The 23,992-nt window shown below is 32.4% G+C and overlaps 1 protein-coding gene across 11 annotated transcripts in view; it reads right to left on the bottom strand.

The window, feature by feature from the left end:
• Window positions 1–206: 206 nt before the first annotated feature.
• The window catches only part of LOC143240822 (uncharacterized), a 54,148-nt gene continuing 30,362 nt past the window's right edge, over window positions 207–23,992 (bottom strand). For 6 of the 11 annotated variants that reach the window (XM_076483959.1, XM_076483964.1, XM_076483965.1 and 3 more), the window contains 3 exons: window positions 6,968–7,197; window positions 1,259–3,063; window positions 207–732 (listed from right to left, as the gene is read on the bottom strand). In XM_076483959.1, the coding sequence (XP_076340074.1) occupies window positions 1,307–3,063; window positions 6,968–7,197 (1,987 nt within the window). In that variant the 3' untranslated portion in view covers window positions 207–732; window positions 1,259–1,306. Of the gene's footprint in view, window positions 733–1,258; window positions 3,064–6,967; window positions 7,198–8,580; window positions 8,720–23,025; window positions 23,194–23,992 lie in introns of those variants that run through there. The other 5 variants (XM_076483960.1, XM_076483963.1, XM_076483962.1 and 2 more) reach the window with 3 other exon arrangements.

The raw sequence follows: 23,992 nt of genomic DNA, 5'->3' as shown, positions 1-23,992 counted from the left end.
AGTTGTTATATTTAAATGAGACATTAAAATATCAACTTTACTATTGAAGAAAAAATACTATGCATTTCTATTCTTAGATCTTAAAATTTTAAACCATGAGACAAAAGTATCGATACCTTATTATCATAAACCAACTTTTTCAGGTTCATATTTTAAGTACAAAAGTTTGACGCCTTCTGTTTTCAATTAATAATAAGATTTCTGTGTTAGATCATAGAACCTTTAATATAACGAGTACAAAATATGTTACATCTGGAACTTAATAAAATCAAGAACTATCCAACAAGAAGGATTTCCTTGAAAAGTTAATCACCAAGACCATCTTAATATCCACAAATATTATTGAAAGGTAACAAATATTATTGAAAGGTATCTATAAACCTCAATTATGCATTTAAGATTTTTTAAAGGTAAAATATTAGATTCTTACATCATGGCGTTCGTTGTAAAAAGCTTATATTGGTTTCACGGTACGCCATCTAGCGCTTTAAATCAAAGAAGAAAGAAAATTATTCCACTACATACACTTTAACCACTGAACAGGCCATTTATTGACAAAGACTTCAGTATTCTCTGCTCATTAGAACGTTGTGGATAAAACAGCCTATCGATTAGAATGTTTGAACAAAGCCTAAATTACGTCTTCGTTTCTTGTTTTTTTCTTGGTTCTAAGAACATTTCCAAAAGTTTGATGACGTTTCGAACTGAGTGCCTCATCAGGAAGCGAGATATCTTTAAAAAATAAATATTTTATATTACTAACAGTATCAGACACGAGCTCTTCTTACCAGAAATGCCACACTAACACTAATAAGAACATCTTCATTCTTTGCTATTTAAAATCTCGTCACACTGTTCTGAATGTCCAAAAAACTGAGCTAAGGTTTGTGCAAAAATTGACCATTAAATAGCGTAGATTTTTCCAAATAAGTTTTAGTATAACAAGTTTAGGTTATTTAATCTACACAAACTTTCCAACAGTTGTAGTGTATGTATCTTTACAACGATTTTTAACCATATGGGTATTTCTGGTGTTCCACCTTCTCTTGGTTAATTTTGAAAAAAATAAATTATGTATGTACTTCAAGACGTCTAAAATTAAACATGGATTAAGCAAAGAGAAACGTTACTTAAAAAACCGTTACACAAATTCTCTAAAAGCTCAAGATTCTGAGAATCACAATTGTAATTATTTAGGTTATCTCTCTCTCTTTGTATTGCGTATATATCTTTGGTAAAAGCATTTATTTTTACTTACTTTTAATTTCTGGAATTATCGATTCCACAAAGTTCTAAAAGTACTAAGTTAGTTATTATAGAAATCCTCAACCAGGTAATCCATTCTGTGGTAGTGACGTCGCTGCCAGGTATCATAGATTCGTTTTCCTATCAAACCTAATACAGTAAACAGCAATAATAAGCCTAATACTAAAGCAATAATAAGATGAACAGAAGAAGGGTCGTATGTTCGAAAGACTGAATCTCGAGGCACCTTGGACTTACTAGGTGCAGTAGACGTGTGGATTTTTTCTAGATTATTGTGTTTCAGATAATGTTCTGTTGTGGACATATCGTTTTGTTTTACTCTACCGATTCGGACAGTGTTGCCTTGAGGACGAGATGTGCTGTGAAACGTCACAGGAATAGAAGCAGGTTTGTCTGTGAACGAGATTGGAGTTGGCTTAACAAAAATATTAACATAATTGATATAGAGAGGCGAAGTCGGTTGTTCTGGGGAGGAAGTACGATCATCAGAGCTATTCTTAGTGTGAGCGTATTCTGCATAAATTCTATCAGAAAACACCTTTTTGGCTACGTTATGAACTCGCGCAGCATGTTCTGATACATTATTGTTTTTGTAAACAGTTACTGTAGCGACAGTTGGCGATATCTTTGGTTGGCTGTCTTCATTATTCGATGTTGTTTCCTGAAATGCTGTCATCACAGTTTTGAATACATATGTTTGATTCGTTTTATCATCTGTGAACAAATTCAATGAATAATTTCCTGGTATTTTCTTTCCGGCTTTAACGTGTACGTTGTGGTCTTGTAGTGAGAGCACTTTGTGGTGACCTGCAACTTTTGCATATTTATTTGAAATCTCACCACTATCCTGTTCGTGTTTATAAGGAGGTGTGGCTTGTATAGGTTTGTTTTTATGAGGAGGTGTGGTTTGTATAGTTTCGTTTTTTATGTGGATTTTGTAATTCTCAGAAAAAAAGTCCTTTCTATTCTGGGATGGTTTTAGTTTTGGTTCCTTTAGATCGGTAGTCTCTTCTGTGCTAGTGCGATTAGTTCGTGTTTCACCGGAAAAAGTGGAATTTCGCATAACATGTGCAATCACTGATGTTTCCAAGACCGGATTTTCTTCCGCAGTGTGCTCAATAATATTGTCAACAGGAACCATATTTTTGGCTGTCGTAACTATCATGTTTTGTTTGTGATTTTGGAAGTCAATACTGTCCGTCGGCGTTGTCATCAGGCCCAGCTCTTCAGTAGTATAGTTGCTTGACAAAAGCTCTTTTGTTTCATCTAAAATATCCAACTGTTTCATTTTATTTTGGTAATTAAAAACACCAGAATCATTCTTAAGGTTAACGGTTGCTATCTTATTGTAATTTTTCCCATTATTTTCCGCCTCTTTGTTTTCAGTCTGGTTATTCTGAAAAATGTCCTTTTTTGGATACAGTGAAACTCCTTTCCTTGGCTGGACAGAATTTTTCGTTTTATTAAAGAACGTTGTAAAACTAAGATATTCAACACAGTCTTCACTAAAAGAGTTATTGGATTCCGACAAACAGTCTTTAACTCCTTTTCTAGGCTTAGAAAACTTTCCATCTCCTTGTGATCCTTCTAGATGTTTAGACAAATCAGTTTCTTTTTTTGATGCAGTTGCGAGAAGTTCGTTCTGTCCAAGCCCTTCTTTAACACTTTCTGTTAAAAATATTACAGATTCTGCACTGTTGGAAGGTTGTAAGCTACAGTGAGTAACAGGAGAACATTGAAAATGGTAACACGTGACGACACTCTGATTCTGAATGTATGATGAAACAATGCAGTCACCTGAAATAAATAGAAACGTCGAATTTAGCAGCCTATTTTTTATTCAGTTCAACAAAATCTATATCTGTCGCATAAATCTTAAGTAAACATTTCGTAGCTGATGTATATTGTTGTTATGATACGCATGAGCTCAATGTCCAAGTCAAAGATCTCTGTGATTCAGCTATATTTATCCCTAATTTTGAACTACTGACCAAAGACAATGCTGCCAAACAGCAGCATCTACCATCACAAAAGAACTGTCTGATTTAGAATCGACTAAGTAAGATGATTGTCACTCTTATAACTTTTATGCATCAAAATTTGCACAGAGTATTGAGTAGCATGAAGATCATAGCCTTAAACTTTCTGGACGCAGCCCTACACACTAACAAATCGATCACATCCAGCTCTTTCAGTAATATTAAATAACAAGTAAATGACCGTTAATACAATTCAACGATATTTTTTTAAAAACAGAGACAAAAATACAAAATGTGCACTCAATCAAATCCATTGGATCAGAGCATTTATATATAACATAATTGTCTACTAGACCGTTTACAACCATCTTTTGTCATTTGTTATTTCAATACGGAAAAAATGCATTACGTTTGTTTTTAATCAAAGGAGATTGATTGCAAAGGGTTATTGGCAAATATGTTTGGCTTTCAATTCAATTGGTGCATCTAGCACAACAGAATACTCAGGATTGCTAACCAGCCAAGGAGAGGATTTTTTTTCCGCTGAATATCACCATTCTTTGTCTATTTACTTAGCGCAATAAAAAACCGCTACCAAAGAGAGTGCTTTTTTGACAGTTATCATTTCTATAAAAAGTGTCAAAATGGAGATATTCAATTGAAATAAATTTATTCGACATGGTACAATAAAATCATACATGGCGTTATAATATGAAGAACAACCACATTATTCGTTGGTAAAATAGTCCACGAGTTGGCGGTGGGTGGTGACGACTAGATGCCTTCCCTCTAGTCTTACACTGCTAAATACAGGACGGCTAGCGCAGATAGCCCTCGTGTAGTTTTGTTTTGTACATAAAATTTCATCACAACAAGAAGCCCCCCAGTAGCACAGTGGTGTGGACTTGCAACGCTAGAATCAGATTTTTTTATATCCATGGTGAGCAGAGCACAAATAGCTAGCTGACTGTGTAACCTTGTGCTTAATTACAAAATGAAATATTTTTGTTTTCACTAAGTTTTCATCAGCACATATGAAAATTGACAACAGATTGATCTTCATATCAATATGAAATTTTAGGAATTGGAGAAAATGAAGATGGAGAATGTTCCTGTAATGTACTCGTGAAGATGAGCATTTTGATATATATATATATATATATTTGACAATTAAAGTGTATAGTTTATTAAAAATTACGGGGCAAGTACTATAACTCACCCCATAGCTAACGGAAATAAACTTTACGAAATCTAGCTTGACCAACAAAGAGGCAGAAAAGTGCAGTCGAGTCAATCAAACGGCGAGAAATTCCTAAGTTAAAATAATTCATGAATTATAGGAGTATGCATTGGATAACTAAAACTATATACATATACAGTATATAGAAAAGCCAGGCGTTTTAGTAACACTATGTTTCAACAATAGCGTTTATGTGATGTTGCTTAGCAACGAAAGTACAACCATTTACTCTTAGTCTATATACTGAACGTGTAAAAAGAAGTGTAAAGATAACAAAAGTGGAAAAAATGTTTTTTTAATTTCTTAATTTAGAGTTTCCGTTGATTAAAGAGGTTTATTTACTTTAAAATGTTGGTGATATAACAGAAAATAACTTAATTCAGAGATGATTTACATTTAAAATTGAATCGATATTTTTACTTTCACCATGAAAAGTTTATGTACTTGGCTCTAGCCTAAGTGATCCCACACTACGTCTTTGCTTTCGGCTTATTATACCAACACTCAATACGCTTATAAAGTTTCACGGTGCCTCCTCCCTCACGTCACCTTTTCACCTCGTCACTGAAATCGTAAAGGCAGACAATAATCGAACTATTCTAATTGATAAATGGATTTTAGCTTGATAATTCGTATTTTGAAAACTCAAGAGAAGCCGAGCGCGACGAGACACACAGGTATTTATACAGGTTAGATTACATCTATACAGAATGCTAACACGTTATAATCATAAACTCTGATAATAATAATAAAAAGAAGTCACAGCTCTAAGAATTTAATAATAATTGAAGTTGAATTGTTCAAGCTATAAATATAAACGGAAATAATTACATACTTGAAAGATAAGTTTCATAAACACAAACAAAGCTTAACAGGACAATAGAAAATATGATGATATAAGACAGCAAATAAACATGCTGATATAAACACAGCAAGTAAACATGAGGATGTAAGACTGCAACTAAATAAATACAATAAATTATTACGCATCTTTACACGGTGAATGCTTTTCTTTTTTTAATTTATGCATAAGAATGGCCATAGAATACACTAGAATAAAGGGAGACAACATTCAGTTAAGCTTCACGATACAATACTACAGGTAAGCATGATAACGCAAAATGGCAGCTAAGGATAAAGGATAAAACTGCAGGTTAACATGAGGATAACAGTCAGCAATTAAGGCACTAAATATACAAGATTACATCTAAACACAAAAATACAGGACTGCATCTAAACACAAAAATACAGGACTGCATATAAACACAAAAATACAGGACTACATCTAAACACAAAAATACAGGAGTGCATCTAAACACAAAAATACAGGACTACATATAAACACAAAAATACAGGACTACATCTAAACACAAAAATGCAGGACTACATCTGAACACAAAAATATAGGACTGCATCTAAACACAAAAATGCAGGACTACATCTAAACACAAAAATACAGGACTGCATCTAAACACAAAAATACAGGACTGCATTTAAACACAAAAATGCAGGACTACATTTAAACACAAAAATACAGGACTACATTTAAACACAAAAATACAGGAATACATCTAAATACAAAAATGCAGGACTACATCTAAACACAAAAATGCAGGACTACATCTAAACACAAAAATCCAGGACTACATCTAAACACAAAAATACAGGACTGCATTTAAACACAAAAATAAAGGACTGCATTTAAACACAAAAATACAGGACTACATCTAAACACAAAAATACAGGACTACATCTAAACGCAAAAATACAGGACTACATCTAAACACAAAAATACAGGACTGCATTTAGACACATAAATACAGGACTACAGCTGGAAGGCCAAAATTTCTTACCACGATGCCGTTGAACATTCTCCACACTTGCAGTTGCAGGTGCAATACATGTGTGACAGTCATTTCCGTTATTCGGAAAAACTGGGCAAAGCTCTCATAGCGCAGTTGTTTCTAACTGCCTTCCTTCTGATCAGTGATTCAGAATTAGGGACAGTAATGTTGTTGAAAATGTCATAGTAATATCTCGGCGATCAGTTTTAAATAGAAGCTTGGCCGCTATGTTCAGGTGATTAGGGTACTCGACTCGTAATTTGAGGGTTGCGGGTTCGAATCCTCATCATACCAAACACGCTAGCCCTTTCAGCGTTGGAAGCGTTATAATGTGACAGTCAATCCCACTATTCGTTACTAAAAGAGAAGGCTAAGAGTTGGCAGTGAGTGGTGATGACTAGCTGTCTTCCCTTTAGTCTTAAGCTACTAAATTAGGGTCAACTAACAAGATGGATCTCGTGTAGCTTTGCGCAAAATTCAAAAAGCAAACAAATAGAAGTTTGAGACAATCCTAAAAATAGAAGGTCAATTCAAATATAACAGCATACATTTCGGTATAAGGATTTCCACCAATGAAGTTAAAATTTAAAATATAACTTCTACTGTTAAGACGGATAAACAACGCAATGCGTACTTACCGTATGTCTTTTCGCAGCACTCTCTTACACAATCTTGGGCACTTTTAGAGGAGTATAGCTTAATAATTTCTACTTTGGCGCCATTTTTCTTCGATTCCTCTTCACTTAACATTTGGTTTTGAAACCATCGACTGTCTTGTAGGCAGCGATTTCCGCTGGTAACAGTGAAGCACTCGATTAAGTATATAAAAATCAACGCCCACCACCAGGTGGCACCGTTCATGCTGATTCTGTTAAATAAATGTGAACCATATGAATATAAAATTCTTTAAATATTTTAAAAGTTCGCTAATTATCTTTATTAAAAATATTATTGAAATAAGACATAAACACATATATCCGTCATTAACCTATTTATGATATGCCAGAAAATGATATATAAAGTATCATTGTCCTGATTTTTATTTTTTATTATGTCAGATAAAAATTACCCAATAACACAAAGGTACATATTATATTTATAACTACATGCAAGTTCATGTGATATCTTGCGGGAAAATGTTTCAGTAAATTATGCTTTTTAAATTTTCGTTCTTCTTTCTACAGGGTGTTTGGAAAGTCACTGTGCAGTTTTGTAATCATATTTTATTCAGTCTATTTCAAGCCAGCAACTGATAGCGGTGTTTAGAAACAAAATAAGAAGGATCCAGGCCTGTATTGATGCCAACGGGGATCACTTTCAACGTTGTTTATAATTGTCATTCATATTTACCTCCTGTATTCTATATTGAAACATGTCTGTTAACAAATATATAAGTGCACAGCGACTTTCCGAACACCCTGTATATTACTACTGATACTGATTGTTTCTCACAAACTGAAAACTTAGGGACACAAACACATTTCGTCAGGTCTTTAACACGGTTGCAAAAAATAAATAATACTTCTGACATATCACCTTCCAATGCCCCCCAGTGGCTCAGCGGTATGTCTGCGGACTTACAACGCTAAAAACCGGGTTTCGATATCCGTGGTGGGCAGAGCACAGACAGTCTATTGTGTAGCTTTGTGCTTAATTAAAACCAACAAAACAATCAACATATAAAATATGAAAGGCGTGTTTAGGTTATATAATGCTTTCGCACAGAAACATAACATGTACTCTTGTACCATATTAGAAGGGAGAAAATATGATTTTCATATTTTCGTAAAGCCTTCACCTCATTATGATATATTTCAAATAAAGTATTTTAAAAGTAAACACAAAAGTATTGATGGTTCTTCATTTCGCGATATTAATGGATACAAATAATAATAATAGTTCTTATGAAGGAATAAACATTTCCTATTTTACACGACTTTGTAGGGTTATTTATTTGCTCTGTATTTCCAAAACTTACATGCACTCGTTTTTATTTGCCTTTGCGCAGTGGATTATATTATAGTACGTTGTTCAGTATGTTACACTGACAACTTTACTGACTGTTCAAAATATCATGTCACGTAAGTGACAGACTTAAGTACAGGAAGAGTTAGACATGACAACAAGGTGTCCCTGTTTGGTAAGCTAAGTGATGATACTGAATGTTACGAATCAAAACTTAAGCAAACTTTCACTTCAGTGACATACGAAATAACAGTCTTATAACACATTGGAAACAAATCGTACTTACCGTAGTAAAAACATGAGTTATGAACGCAACCTATCAAATTCACGGGCAGACATCTACACAAAAAACTATAAAATCTGTTGATAGGTTTCTCAGCCACGCACGCATTAAGACGACGACCTTATTGGACGTCATCCCATAGCATACATTCCTGTACCCATTGATCGGTACCGGGGCGTTGGCTTATTACACCAGAGAGAATACTTTATGCTGTCACACCCAAGTTAATCTATAAATTCAAGAAAACCAATCACACTCTGACACTTATAATGTACAAGATTTATCTAACTTATTACAGATGAAAAGAAAAATATTTTATCCGAGGAAAAGGGGGGGGAGATCATTGTGTCTTCCAGACTTAATTCTACTCCTATTTCTTCACATCTTCCATGTGTCATTTACACAAAATCACCATCTTTTGTCCATTTCAATATTATTATTGTAACTTTTCTATTTTTTGCTCTACTCCCTGTCGATAAAATTCCATGTTTGTTCCAAATTTTCCTCTTACATCTTCAATGGAAGCAAGTGAATAAGAAAGGTGGAATTTTTCAATAAAGTTGTCATTACGTTATCTCCTTGAAGTATTTTAAAATATTATTATCTTAATTTGAAAAAAATGAACCAATATATTTTAAAATAAAAATAGTCTTCAACCTTGACTCACGTTTTCAGCCAACCTTGAATAATTTTATTTATTTGTACAAAATGGCCAGATCAGAGACCCCAATGATTCAGGCATAGTCGTCCTTAATTTTGAAATGTTGACGAGACGAAAGACAAACAAATTGGCAGCACTGGTCACCTTAAATGAATATTAGGATTGACTGCCATTCCTATAACCCACCCACAGCCGAAAGCGAATCGTTCCTGTTATTTTACATTTTCCGTTAGTTACATTGAGTTAATATTTCATAAAGTACATTGCTTTAAAACATAGAAAACGTTTCAATATAGAATATCGTATGATTTTATAAATGGAGCTGCCTTGTTTATGATAAGAAAATGATCGCTTAGTGGCTTCTGCTTACGTCATTGTTTTTTTTTTTAAATTATATCGAAGCTATTTATAAAACAATATAAACAGGGCGACCGCTAATGATCTTCTTCCAAGTGTTTCACGAAATATTACTACTTTTATATTTCTATAGTGTTACGACACATATACATTTTCAAGATTATAACATAGTAACATGTTTCCAATTAGGCCAGGTATGGCCAGGTGGATAAGGCACTCGACTCGTAATCCGAGGGTCCCGAGTTCGAATTCCCGTCACACCAAACATGCTCGCCCTTTCAGTCGTGAGGGCGTTATAATGTGACGGTCAATTCAGTTGGCGGTGGGTGGTGATGACTACCTGCCTTCCCTCTAGTCTTACAATACAAAATTAGGGACGGATAACGCAGATAGCTCTCATGTAGCTGTGAGTGAATTTTAAAAACAAACAAACAATGTTTTCAATTGAGATTATTGCGACACCTGTGCAAGTTGTATGAAAGAGATAAAGTTGACGTTTCACAGCATACGATATAGTTTAAAATTAAACTGTTCTCAATCTCAAATAGAATAAAAATTGTTTTACGTAAAAATTTTAATTTATAACGATGAAAGAAAATACTGTGAGAGTTATAGAATATATACGTTTAGATGCCTTACTGCGTTATCTTCAACAAGAGTCCAATATTTTGAAAGAGTTAAGACCTATATACAATTTCGAAAATCATATTATCCAATTTACCTGCAATTTAGTTTAAAGAATTTCACGCCACCTATTAACAACATTTCTATCTGGCCCTTCATTCTTATCTAATATTCCAAAATTATTTTTATTTGATTATCTCAATATGTGTACGGATATTAATACCATTGATATTTTTTGCCTGTACTAATTTTCTTTCTCTTTTCCATTGAATCGTGTGTTTAGTTTCATTAGTATATTCAGTTAAAGGCAATATATTTGTACTATTGTTATTTCTAACATTTATTTTGTCTTTATTTATTCTGTATTTTAAATTTCTTCTAGTTTATCCTACATGAACATTTCCACATCGCATGCCATTTTGTATAATCAGTTTTTCCATAACATTAATTTTTATCTTTAGTTATATTAAAAACCTGATTCATTGTGTTCATTATTTTGTATAACGTTAAGATATTTTGTACTTATTAAATTTTTGCATTATTTGGAAAGATACACCAGGTATAAATGGTAATACATGTCATTCTCTCTTAAAGTTTTCAGCAATTTGTTCTCACGTAATACTTTATTCAGGTTTTTTATTAATTGACAGCTCCCTGCCAACAATATCAAAATTCGAACCACTTTCTATGCTACATACTTGATTAATAATAACTAGTTGTTAATATTTTCCTGTTTACAACATAATTTTAAAATTCTATTTTCATAAGAGCAAAAAAACAGTGATTTTTTTTCACAATACGTGTAACATAATTACAGAGAATGGTTTTCACAATACGTGTAACATAATAACAGAGAATGGTTTTCACAATACGTGTAACATAATGACAGAGAATGGTTTTCACAATACGTGTAACATAATAACAGAGAATGGTGTTAATAACAGAGAACAATACGTGTAACATAACATAATAACAGAGAATGGTTTTCACAATACGTGTAACATAATAACAGAGAATGTAACATAATTACAGAGAATGGTTTTCACAATACGTGTAACATAATGACAGAGAATGGTTTTCACAATACGTGTAACATAATAACAGAGAATGGTTTTCACAATACGTGTAACATAATTACAGAGAATGGTTTTCACAATACGTGTAACATAATAACAGAGAATGGTTTTCACAATACGTGTAACATAATTACAGAGAATGGTTTTCACAATACGTGTAACATGATTACAGAGAATAGTTTTCGGTAAGTAGAAGTTTCCAACTTTCGCTTATTTTCTACTTACTAAAAACGTCCAGCAAAAGGTAGACGATTATTTTCCTTACTTTCCGAGGCAAATATTGTAAAACGTTTACTTTACAACACATACACTGGCAATCGAGAGAGAATTTATACAAGTTCTTTCACTATAGTCTCTGTATGTCCATTTAGTATTAAAAATCTACAGTTACATGGAATTACTTTCAGAGCGTCTCAAGGCAACGCCCTCTGTACTTGATTGATCCATTAACGCTTACTTTGTTAAGTGGCACTTCAATCACTTAATACGTGACGCGCTTCACATATATATGTCACTGATCACGGAAAAAAAACAGTGGACGACTTCAACGAAGATACGTCTCACAATGAAAAACTATATGTAGTTTCAATAAAAATATGTTACACCAGTATTAACTTATGAACCTTTTCTCAAAGAAAGGAAAATAAATTCAATGTTGTCAAATCTTCGCTTCGGAAGTTTCGAAAAGTTAGCTAATGTTAAGATTTTTTTTATCAAGAGTTGATATAAAGAAAGTGTCATCATTTTTTTACAAATAATTTTACTGATATCAAACTTGACTCCAGAATTTTTTAGGGAAGTTTACTGTCGTAAGACTTTGTATTTTAGGATGTGTTTAAGTAAGTTCACTTTTTCAGTTAGACAACTCTCACATATTGGAGTTTAAAGATGTTCACAACAACAGGTTGTAAATAAAGGCAAGTAAATGAAAGTGACTCATTAACTGAATTCTAGGAATAGCTGGTACTTACACAATTCTAGGAATAGCTGGTACTTACACAATTCTAGGAATAGCTGGTACTTACACAATTCTAGGAATAGTTGGTACTTACACAATTCTAGGAATAGCTGGTACTTACACAATTCTAGGAATAGCTGGTACTTACACAATTCTAGGAATAGCTGGTACTTATACAATTCTAGGAATAGCTGGTACTTACACAATTCTAGGAATAGCTGGTACTTATACAATTCTAGGAATAGCTGGTACTTACACAATTCTAGGAATAGCTGGTAGGAAGAGCTTATACAATTCTAGGAATAGCTGGTACTTACACAATTCTAGGAATAGCTGGTACTTATACAATTCTAGGAATAGCTGGTACTTACACAATTCTAGGAATAGCTGGTACTCACACAATTCTAGGAATAGCTGGTACTTACACAATTCTAGGAAGAGCTGGTACTTACACAATTCTAGGAATAGCTGGTACTTACACAATTCTAGGAATAGTTGGTACTTACACAATTCTAGGAATAGCTGGTACCTACACAATTCTCTAATTTCAGTTTTTTTTCTTCCATGAAGTGAATAACTACCGTTTTAAATCACTTATAGTTAAACATAAGATGTTTATGTCATTAATCTAAAATGTAATATTAATACTTTCGATAAACAAAACAAAAAAAAGCACGCAAGATTTTCCAAAAACATCTAACTACCATTACGTCATCGTTAGTTCTTAATACCACTTTGTATATCTTCTATATCTTTATTTACAAAACTCCATAACCAGTCCTCATTCATGACTTTAGTTCAAAAAACAGAAACATAATAACAAATAATATATTAGTTCGGATCCATTGTGAATCGAATCATTCTTTTCTCTATAGTATACCAATATTTACTGCTTTTTTAAAGCAGTTTTATCACTTAGCTATAGAAAACCACAGAATAAATGTTTAGTTCTATTTAATTTGCTACAGAACCACACAACAGTTTAGTTCCATCCACTTTGCCACTGAAATAAATGTTTATTTCCTTTTAATCTGGCATAGAAGTGTTAGTTCCGTTCAATCTGCCATAGAACCATAGAAAAATTTAGTTCCGTTCAATCTGCCATAGAAACATAGAAAAAATTTAGTTCCGTTCTATTTGACATAGAACCACAGAAAAATTTAGTTCCGTTCTATTTGACATAGAACCATAAAAGAAGTGTTTAGCTCCATTCAGTTAGTTCCATTTAGGATACTCGAAAGTGAGTAGCTAATTATTTAACTAATGAAAGAATACTTCGCAGCATCATAAAAACTTGGATACATTAAACTACAAGATATGACAGTGCCTAAAACAATACCAAATAAACGTAGTTCACCCTTATACAAAATATGGTATGTTGCAATTGAAATAATTATGACATAACATAATTTTGAAGAAATAATTACAATAAAGTAAAATAAATAAGTAATGAATTAAATATGCATTTCCTGTATACCTGTATAAACCTAAAATAACAAAATCTTTTAAAAGTTAGTCTGTGAATTAAGATGCACTCAGAAGTATATTAACTTTTCTAAATTATTGATTTGTTTCACAACAGTGTCTTCTGACTCGAGAATAATGTATACTGTAACTGAAGTTTATATAACGGCTCTGAACAAAGTAAATTTTGCATATTTTTAAATGAATACAAGATAAATTAACTCTATTAGTGTAATCACTGTTTGTGACAAAATATTAAAGTTTACATTGCAAGGTACAGAACTTTCATTACAAATGCCATCCTTGATTTTTAATATAACGAAGTAGTTTTCATCTGAGAAAACAAATCTAATTTTTTCTTTCGGATATTTTCAACAAGGTATTTTTGAATTAACCAGAGCGCGACTGTACTGATGAATGTGATCACGATGGAACATAGGTGACCATGGAAGAAAAAAGAAAATCGTAAAAAGAGGTAAAAGATAGTTTACATCCGAGAAAGGTGACATATAAAAACGACCGAAGCGAAGAAACACCTATATACTGTCAAAGATCAAATAAATAGCTACGCGATGAAAAGTCATCAGCGAATAATAAGGAAGAAAGACAGTAAATGGGTGGTAGTGATTGAGAAATAAATAACTGGCATGTAAGATCGAAGTGGCAGATAGCAGGAAAAGAGGGAACAGAGCTAGCAAACAAGAAAAAAAAACAAAGAAAAGTATTGTGGGGTATACTAAGGGGACCGTTGTTGGTCATATGAAAGACGACCATCATCCAGAACTACTCAACTTTGACACTGTATAACTTATTCACCCGTACAGGCTTCAGCATTTCCAACTACAGAAATAAGGTCGATAAATCTTGGTCTATCCATCCCTCTAAATCACTCACGCTTTTTCAGGATTTACGGAAGTGCCATCCTTGTCAAATTATTATAATTTTCTTTGGTTAAATCAAAGGCTGCTTGTTAAGATATAAGAAGCACAGAAACAATTTCATAACATATAAGAAATGTTAATGTTAACACAATTATTTGAAAATACTAACGAGGCGTAAAGAAATCAGGAAAGGGTCAAACGTGGTCAGAGTTTCATTTCATTTACTAAAATCTTCCTATAGTAAGATTAATAGTATTTTATTTAAAAAATCACATTTCAAGATCCTTACTGTCCTTGGAACCACATTCTCCATCATACTAGTGGCCAAAATTATGTAAAACCTTTACTGCAACAATATATATGAAGGACAACAAGGCCGAATCTTAGACTACAGACCTTGAAAATTTCTCACAAATCATCCATTATAGAGGAACACTGAAAGAAAAAAAAACTAACAAATCTTGTTGCTGCATCAAGAACAATGTTTCAGCGTTATAAATCTATTGATTTAATGCTGAGCCACTAGAGGGCTATAGTTTACCAACAATAGTATGGTATCAAACGTTAGTTATCACGGACCTATCCAAAGCTTTAAATAATTTTCTCTTTCGTCAAATTCCACAAAAGTTGGTTCAGTTATTTCAGAACAAAATTTGACAAGACAAATTCTTCTTCTCTGCTCTGTCATTATGATAAATAAGTGATAATTTCACTTTAGAAATAACCATTATATATTTTATTGTTAAACTTACAATCCTGCAGTCTAGAACTATTTATCGAACTACATTTGTGACGCTTATACAGAAATGTCTAGAACGTTCCACAGATTATTAGATATTACGATGCAATAATATAACAGTCACTAATTCATAGCTATTAAACTACACAACAAAAAGCTAGGAACCAAAAACAGCAAAAGTAAATAATTGCGCTACATAAACTGTCTAAATCATAATTCCCGCATTAATGTAAACTGAAACAGTCATGTATGTCTAACAGTGCATCTCGTAAAAAGCTAAAAGTTTGGAGTTTTACACTTTAAAAAATTTAAGATGGTTTATTTCTACTTTAAGGTTGTATCTATGTATTCCCACAACTGGCTGCAGACAGCGAAAGCCGGTAGGAACTGAGACGTTATAGGTTCAAACACTCAACTGCAAACCCTTAACTAATTGTCCTTGGTTATTGGCCAGTATGACGTCAAACTCTGGATCTTATCTTAAAGATGGAATATTCACAAGGCGCTACAGCAACAGACATTATCCGATATAAATTTTAATGATGACAAAATTGACGAGTAGTGAAAAACATCCTCATTTTTGAGTCTCTTTGTAATGTTTTTGATTCGTATTAATTTTATCGTTATTGTTTTATAGTGCTGATTTTAAAAAATGCCAATCTATAAATAATGTATTTGATAGTTTAAGAACTATTGATTTATTTATATATCAATATACATATAACTAATTAACTAAACCGTGCCAAACATAAAATTATCAAAATATCAACATATTTTAAACTGTTGCAAGAATAACATTGACCTCGAGATCTGCAAAAATAAATTTAATTTCTATTTATAATTTACTTCAAAATCAAAACAAAAAAATATTTCACCTAAACGCTGTTGTATGAAGACATCTAGCCCAACGCATTAGTTCTTAGGTAAAATGTTGATGTTTTTCTGTGTTAATTCTATACACAATTAGATTTAAAACTCAAATATGAATAAGTTGGGATCTTAGAAAATCAAATATATTCAATCATCAATATATTCCACTGATTTGGTCCTTTAGATATTATGCATCCATTTGTTTTTGTTTGTTTGTTTTTGAATTTCGCGCAAAGCTACACGAGGGCTATCTGCGCTAGCTGTCCCTAATTTAGCAGTGTAAGACTCGAGGGATGGCAACTAGTTATTACTGCCAACTCTTGGAGTACTGTTTTACTAACGAATAGTAGAATTGATCGTAACATTATAACTCCCCACGGCTGAAAGGGCGAGCGTGTTTGGTATGACGGGGATTCGAACCAGCGACCCTCGGATTACTAGTGCCTTAACCACCTGGCCATGCCGAGCTCTTATTATAAATGAACTCCCAACTTGAAATAATAGCACTACTTCACTACAATTAAATCTGTTCTGAATAACATGTATAACATTGTTACATTATCCTATTCTTTCTTGTTTGTTTATGTTTTAACTTACTTCATCCTTTTATTGTTTATTTTAATTGATCTTTACAAAACGTCTTGACACGTGCCAAATGTTCATTATAACTATCGTCGTTCATCATCAAACGCAACCTTTACCATACAGCTCAACACATGTTATTAAATACAATGCTCTTGGCTGCAGACAACAATGAAAACACCATCAACATACGTTTGCACATAATAACTTAGTTAAAACAAACAATTCATGTTTGATCTGGGATTAGATAAAAGTATAGCTGGTAAATAATGTGCATCTTTAATCACAGTTATATGCAGTAACAAAAATTGATGTCACACAGATGTTTCTAACTTTTTCCAAAGAATAGAGGTCCACTAAAGATTTATGAGGATCACGTGATTATAATTATCGAGGGTCTGGGTATAAGCTAACTGTATATCAGCCTCTATTTAGGAATAAGTTACTATATAGTAGCGTGTGGGGTGAAAATTGCTTCTTCCTTTCAATTGGTCGAAAACAGAAGTTTTACTGCGGTTAAAGTACGGGATGTAGCAATCAGCTGTAAATTGTGTGAAAGCCTGCTAAAGAGTCTAGAGATTCTGAACTATTCGAAGCAAACATGAGCTTTTCGAACGAAGTACAGAAAAGATACTTCAAAATATATCCTTATGAACCTATGAACGAAGAACTTGATAGACTTTTTTGGTAACCCAACGTCTTCAGTCAAAGGTAAACAATCATAAAATATTTATATAATTCATAAATCCACACGTTTTACTTTCAGATGCAAACAATCAGTTAAAAACGTGTGTATGTTGTGTAGTTCTATTATTTCCTCCTCGTGGGTAACGAGCACTTTAAACCATTAGCTTGTTTTTAAAAAAATTAAAGCATATTTGTTTGTTTTTGGTTTTTTTATACTAAGTTACAGTTTTCGAGATACAAGAATTTCAGATGTGAACTAATTATCAGTTAGAATCATTTTTTAAGAAGGCGAAGCTTGGACATTTTAAGCCAATTTCAGTCATTTTAAATGAGATCTAAGCAACAAATGGAAAATAACGAATCTCTGAATGGAGGCAGAGAAAGAGCATCAGTATTATAGCATTGTAGAATATAAAAAGACATCGGATATAATATGTGATTCATATTCCATTTCATTCTCTCTAATCTTAAATATGGATAAGTACAACTAGAAGTCCACAGAATGAACATTCTAAACAGCAAAGTGAAAATTTCGATTCTACATACAATATGATCAAAATGGCGCCACTGAAGATTCCGCTCATGTGTTTGATGAACTGTAATTTCCTAACATTTCTTGATTTTTAGATTATATATTTTTATAAGATTAATTACTTATCATCAATACGCTTGAATTTCAAATAATAAAATTAACACTCAAAATTTGTAGTGCATACTGGAAGGATTTACACATTTTGATAAAACGTTTGGAAAAAAAGGCCTTGATATACTCCAGATATATACAAAAGTATTTTTTTATTTTAACCAAAAATTAAAAATATATATTATATACCTTGGTTATAAAACTCAACTGTTTTAATCTTTGGGTTGGAATGGCATTGGTAATGATATGAAATTGTCTCGGTGACTTTCACGTTGATAAACTACTATAGAATGTCTACTTGTATCCCAGGGTTCCATGCGGATCAACCAGAAGTTCATCCACCACAAATGGTTCTTGAGACTACAGATTCCAAGGGTTAGTATCTGTACAGTTTGTTTGCCACCTTAACATTAATTACTATTACAAAAATAAGAAAGACATAAAATTTGTACTACGTTTTTATTTTGTTTAGCAATAATAATAAATCCTGAAATATTACTTATAAAACTATTTCCAAAACCGTAATACACGCTAAGTCACATGATTGGCTTTGTCTTATTATTTTCAATCGCCATTTCAGACAGTTGTTTCTCACACTTTCCACAGAGAATAGTCATAGCTTGGAATGCTTGCAATTTACTTTCTTTACTGGCTCGATACGGGTTTCCATAATAACACATGACAGCATTTCAACTAAGCCTTATTATTTACTAGAGTAAAGCCTGTCAATAATGACGAGGCAAGTACCAACATTTTCACCCCATAGTATACATACCCCAACCTCACGTTTCATAGATAACTGTATTGTTCATCAGATAGTCTCAAATGTCTCTGTAATTAATTTAAACTATTTTTATAAACACCTAATTTACGTTTTTGAGGTTTTCAAAAGCTATTAAGACCTTCAGTTTAGCCCAAAAACATCGTTAAAGTAGAGGACTGGCGAGAAGTGTAACAGCCAAACGCTCTGTTGATTATTTTGACTCTGACGTCAGAAGGGCTAGCTCACCAATGATTTAAGTTGTTGCAATCATTTACACATCAAAATACTGCATTTTAACAAGAAAAAGAGGGAAACGAGTAATAAAAATTAGGATGATGTAAGGATGGCAATGCCAAACACAGAACAAAATAAGAATGGATACAGAAAGCCATATAACAATCTGCACATAAGTAGCCACTGAGTCAAGCTTATGAAAATTAGCAACTGAAAGACTTCATAGGATTACTTGGATTTAAATGTTTTTTATTCAAATCTGGATTCATGCAAACGAAAAGAATTTGACATTTAGCTGTAGATGAAAGTTTTTCTTGTTGAAATTGGGCTACTTATGTAGGGAATTTTGTATGACTTCTGTATTTACTTCCATCTTCTTTCTGTACTTTTTGTCATTACCATCCCTATACCATCCTTATTTTTTCAAATGTTTATTTATTACTTATGTGTGTATATATATATATATATATATGTATTTTAGGGAAAATTAATACTGATAAAATTAATTAAACAAAATCAAAAGGAATGACTGCTTTAAGAACAGCAAATCCAAACCTCTGACTAATTAGATTAGTTTGTCATAACCAATAAGCAAGCTGTACCCTGGGATATTTTTAATTAGTGCAGCGTTTTTTGTTTATTATTTTTAATTTATTTTTGTTTCGGCTTCATTTTAGGTTTTATATATCTATATATATTTCAGTGAAAATAATTATATTTTAATAAAGTAAAATTATAAGGAAGGACTGCGTTAAAAACAGTAAATCCAAACCTCCGGCTACTTAGATAATTTGTTATTTTAATTCAAAAACAAGCCAAAACAAATTAAACAACTAGATATTGCATTAACTGAAAAGAGATCAGGGTACAAGCTTCAATGTGGGATTAGAAAATGCACCAAAGGTTTCGGAAGTACATTTTATAATCCCATATTGAAGCTTGTACCCTGGGATCTTTTCAGTGATGCAGCGTTTTTTGTTTGATTTGTTTTTGTTTAGGCTTGTTTTTGAGTTAAAATAACATATTATATACATATATACGAGCATTGGTAAAAAAAAACATATTCACTAAACTTCTTTGTACCTTATATTTCAGGGTATGACATACAAAAAAAATCATTTCCAACGAATAGAAAATTAGAATGTGCGTTTTGTAAAAGAAATGGCGACAGAAAATCATTCACTCAATCACATGTGGTGCGAGACACTATCACAGGGATGGTGGTGTGTCCAGTGTTAAGAAAACATCGGTGTGAGGTGTGTGGTGCTACGGGGGACAACGCTCACACCAGAAGCTACTGTCCTCGTGTCATGTCCACTGGAGGAAAATTAATTTATAACACTGTCTCTTTAAAGAAAACACTTAGAAACAGCACTGGAAAGCGGAAAATTCTTTTTTATAAGTGACGTTCAATTATGTTATGAACGAAACGACACATATATCTTTGTTTTTAATGTTCTGCAGTTTATTTCAATTAAGTTTCCTGTTTAGTATTAGCCTTCTAATTCCATCTTTTTAAAGTTCCTGTCCCTATTTATTAAAATATTTACATCAACCCGATTGTAATAACAGCTATCTTGATAATTACTCCCAAACTTCAGAAGAGTTAACTAGATTAGTGGATAGCTCTGGTAGGTATTTATTATATTACTCAAAAGGTACATCAGTAGTAGAGTAATGAAGTACGTTTTGCATCTGCATCAGTATATTCAACGTTTTACATCAACAGATGCAATGTTATAGCTACTGTAATTCATTTTATGCACGTAAAATATTTTTACAGATCTTCACTTACCAATACTATGTGTTTCTTATACCTAACATATGTCCTCCAATAATACTGCTTATTTTTATATATCTAAAGAATGTAAAGTATTCTTGGTAAATTACAATATGAACACTACGTAAACCTAACAATTACCATAACAACACCCTAGGTAGTTCGCTTCTCTCTTGAGTTATTGACAGAGGCGATATTTAACCAAGTTGATTTCATTGACGAGTGGTATAACTAATAGTTGATTGAATTTACTTATGAGTGGTAGATCTAACAACTAGTTCGACTCACTGACGAATAGTAGATCCAAAAATTCATTTAACTCACTGACGAGTGATATATCCAACAGCTGATTTAACTTACTAACGAGTGATATATCCAACAATTGATTTAACTCACTAACGAGTGGTATATCCAACAGTTCATTTAACTTACTAACAAGTGGTGTATTCAACAGTTCATTCAACTCACTACATTACCCCACTATACTGAATCCCTGCTTGATGATCACATTTATATCCTACATTACACCACTATACTGTATCTAACAGTTCATTCAACTCACTGAAGAATGGTAAATCTAACAGTTCATTTAACACTCCTACGTAAAGACATTTCTAGTCCTGATTTCTCCAAGCCCGTTCCCCTGGCTGTGGTTTCGCTAGATAGTAGATAGGGACAGTGGGAATCTCGTTAATCCATTCATTAATGGATTTAAATGGCAATTTCATTTAAATACAAAATTATTAGCCTAATATTAATAACCTTTCAAGTTGCTCTGGGGCCTATTAGGGCCCCACTTTTCGTAAGAGTGTTAAATCACTAAGTGGTGTATCTTTACATTTATCTTTCTTCTCAGTGTGTTTCATAATGAATACGATACTCGTATTGAAGTTTTGTCGATCTGTTCAACATACGGGTATTTGAAATTGAACAAGAAATTCTCCATTGATTACTTATGAGAAGAATGTAATACACAAACGATACAAACGTGCATAACTGAAATGAGACACTTGGCTTGTAACAACGTCAGTGAAAACACTTAGATTGGGAGAAATTCCAAACGTGCTTTATGGTTATTCAAAAACTTCAGTTATTCCATAATATTCTTGCCATAAAGAATCGGTGGGGACACTGTGTGTATCCTCATTTGTGGAGTTATGTTTATATTTGATCCACTTTCTACTGTTATCAATAAAGTTACAATTCTGCAATGAAAAGTATATCAATTCACCTTTCAAAACTCATGAAGTGATGATATAGAAATAAAATATTCACATAATATTTTCTGATTAGAATAACGTAATTTGCATTCACTATCTTAAACAGCAGCAGTGAAGCTTAACTGGAAAGTAAAAAATATAAAACATTCCACTTAAAAAGGCAGGACTCATTAACACTCACTCACTCGTTCTAGTATTTATATCATTCTCATTTTCTAACTGTATACGAAATTTCTAGATCATTTCGTCATCACCGTGATTAACTCCTTTTTTCAAACATATAAATAAGAAAACTTAATAGTTACAACACTGTTAAAATGGTAAACTGAAAAGAAATGTAATATCATATTGGCTGTGACTATGTTTATGTTATAAATACTGGGTGTTCGGAAAGTCACTGTGCACTTATATATTTATTAACAGACATGTTTCAATATAGAATACAGGAGGTAAATATGAATGACAATTATAAACAATGTTGAAAGTGACCCCCGTTGGCATCAATACAGGCTTGGATTCTTCTTATTTTGTTTCCAAACACAGCTATCAGTTGCTGGCTTGAAATAGACTGAATAAAATATGATTACAAAACTGCACAGTGACTTTCCGAATACCCTGTACAAATACGTGTGAGACACATTCACCGTATAATAGCTCCGTTAAATAACCTTCCTGCATTTGGTGTTTTGTTAGTATATTTTTAAAAATAACGTTACGCTTATTAGTGTTTTATGAAAATTATCAACTTAATAAAGATTACATGATTTTCTAGGTAAAGTGTCTTCCTCAGTACTGAAACTACACGTGTAGGTAAAATGGGAAAAATATCACATATACATTAATGAAGTTTAATTGACCTGATTTGTTAATTTTTAACAATAAAACTAATAAATACGAGTGAAACGTTACCTAGGTTCGTACTCTCAGAACTTGTAGTTCTTTTCAAATACTTTCCAGTGGTTCAGCGGTCGGTCTCTGGACTTACAATGCTCAAAACTGGGTTTCAATACCCATGGTAGATACAGAACATATAACCCGTTGTGTTGCTTTATGTTTAACAGCAAGCAAACAAACTTCCTTTAAAATATAAGGATAAATTTTATTTTATATTACTCGTTTGAGCTTATAGCCACTGCAGGCTTGATACAATGTCTAAAACTTTTGTTACATTGAACAATATCATTAGAAGATACAAAAATATTAAATATCTTATGGCTGATATTAAACAAAGTCGTTTATTGTATGTAGTAAGTATAGACAGTATTAACCTCTTTCAAATCACAATATCAAAAATTTTATTTATTTAATAATAAAGAACACATCAAGCTTATATAGTAAGTGTGGACACTATTAACCACTTTCAAATCATGATAACAATAAATATTTTATTTATTTATTTAATAATAAAGAACATGTCAGGCTTATATAATAAGTGTGAACAGTATTAACCTCTTTCAAATCATAATAGCAATAAATAAATTATTTATTTATTTAATAATAAAGAGCATGTCAGGCTTATATAGTAAGTGTGGACAATATTAACCTCTTTCAAATCATAATATGAAAAAAATATTTTATTTATTTAATAATAAAGAACATGTTAGGCTTAACGCCATATTGTTTGTCTTTTTCTCGATTTGCCTGACTGTCCACCTCAAGATATTTAGCTACAAATTATCATCAACTCCTACAAGAAAAATTATGCACATGCTGTTTGCAGTACGTTAATAGTCGGCTGAATACAGTATGCACAGTGATGTGAAGGTCGCAATAATAAATGTGAATGAGCACAGTAACGTGAACGTCGCAAGTATTGTTTCTTTGCCCTTGTGTAAAATACTTAATATAATGAATAACACAAGGACATTATAAAGTC

The sequence above is a fragment of the Tachypleus tridentatus genome, chromosome 13 (assembly GCF_004210375.1).
Source record: "Tachypleus tridentatus isolate NWPU-2018 chromosome 13, ASM421037v1, whole genome shotgun sequence".
In the NCBI taxonomy this organism is placed as follows: Eukaryota; Metazoa; Arthropoda; class Merostomata; order Xiphosura; family Limulidae; genus Tachypleus; species Tachypleus tridentatus.
This window is presented reverse-complemented; position numbering and strand designations above follow the sequence as displayed.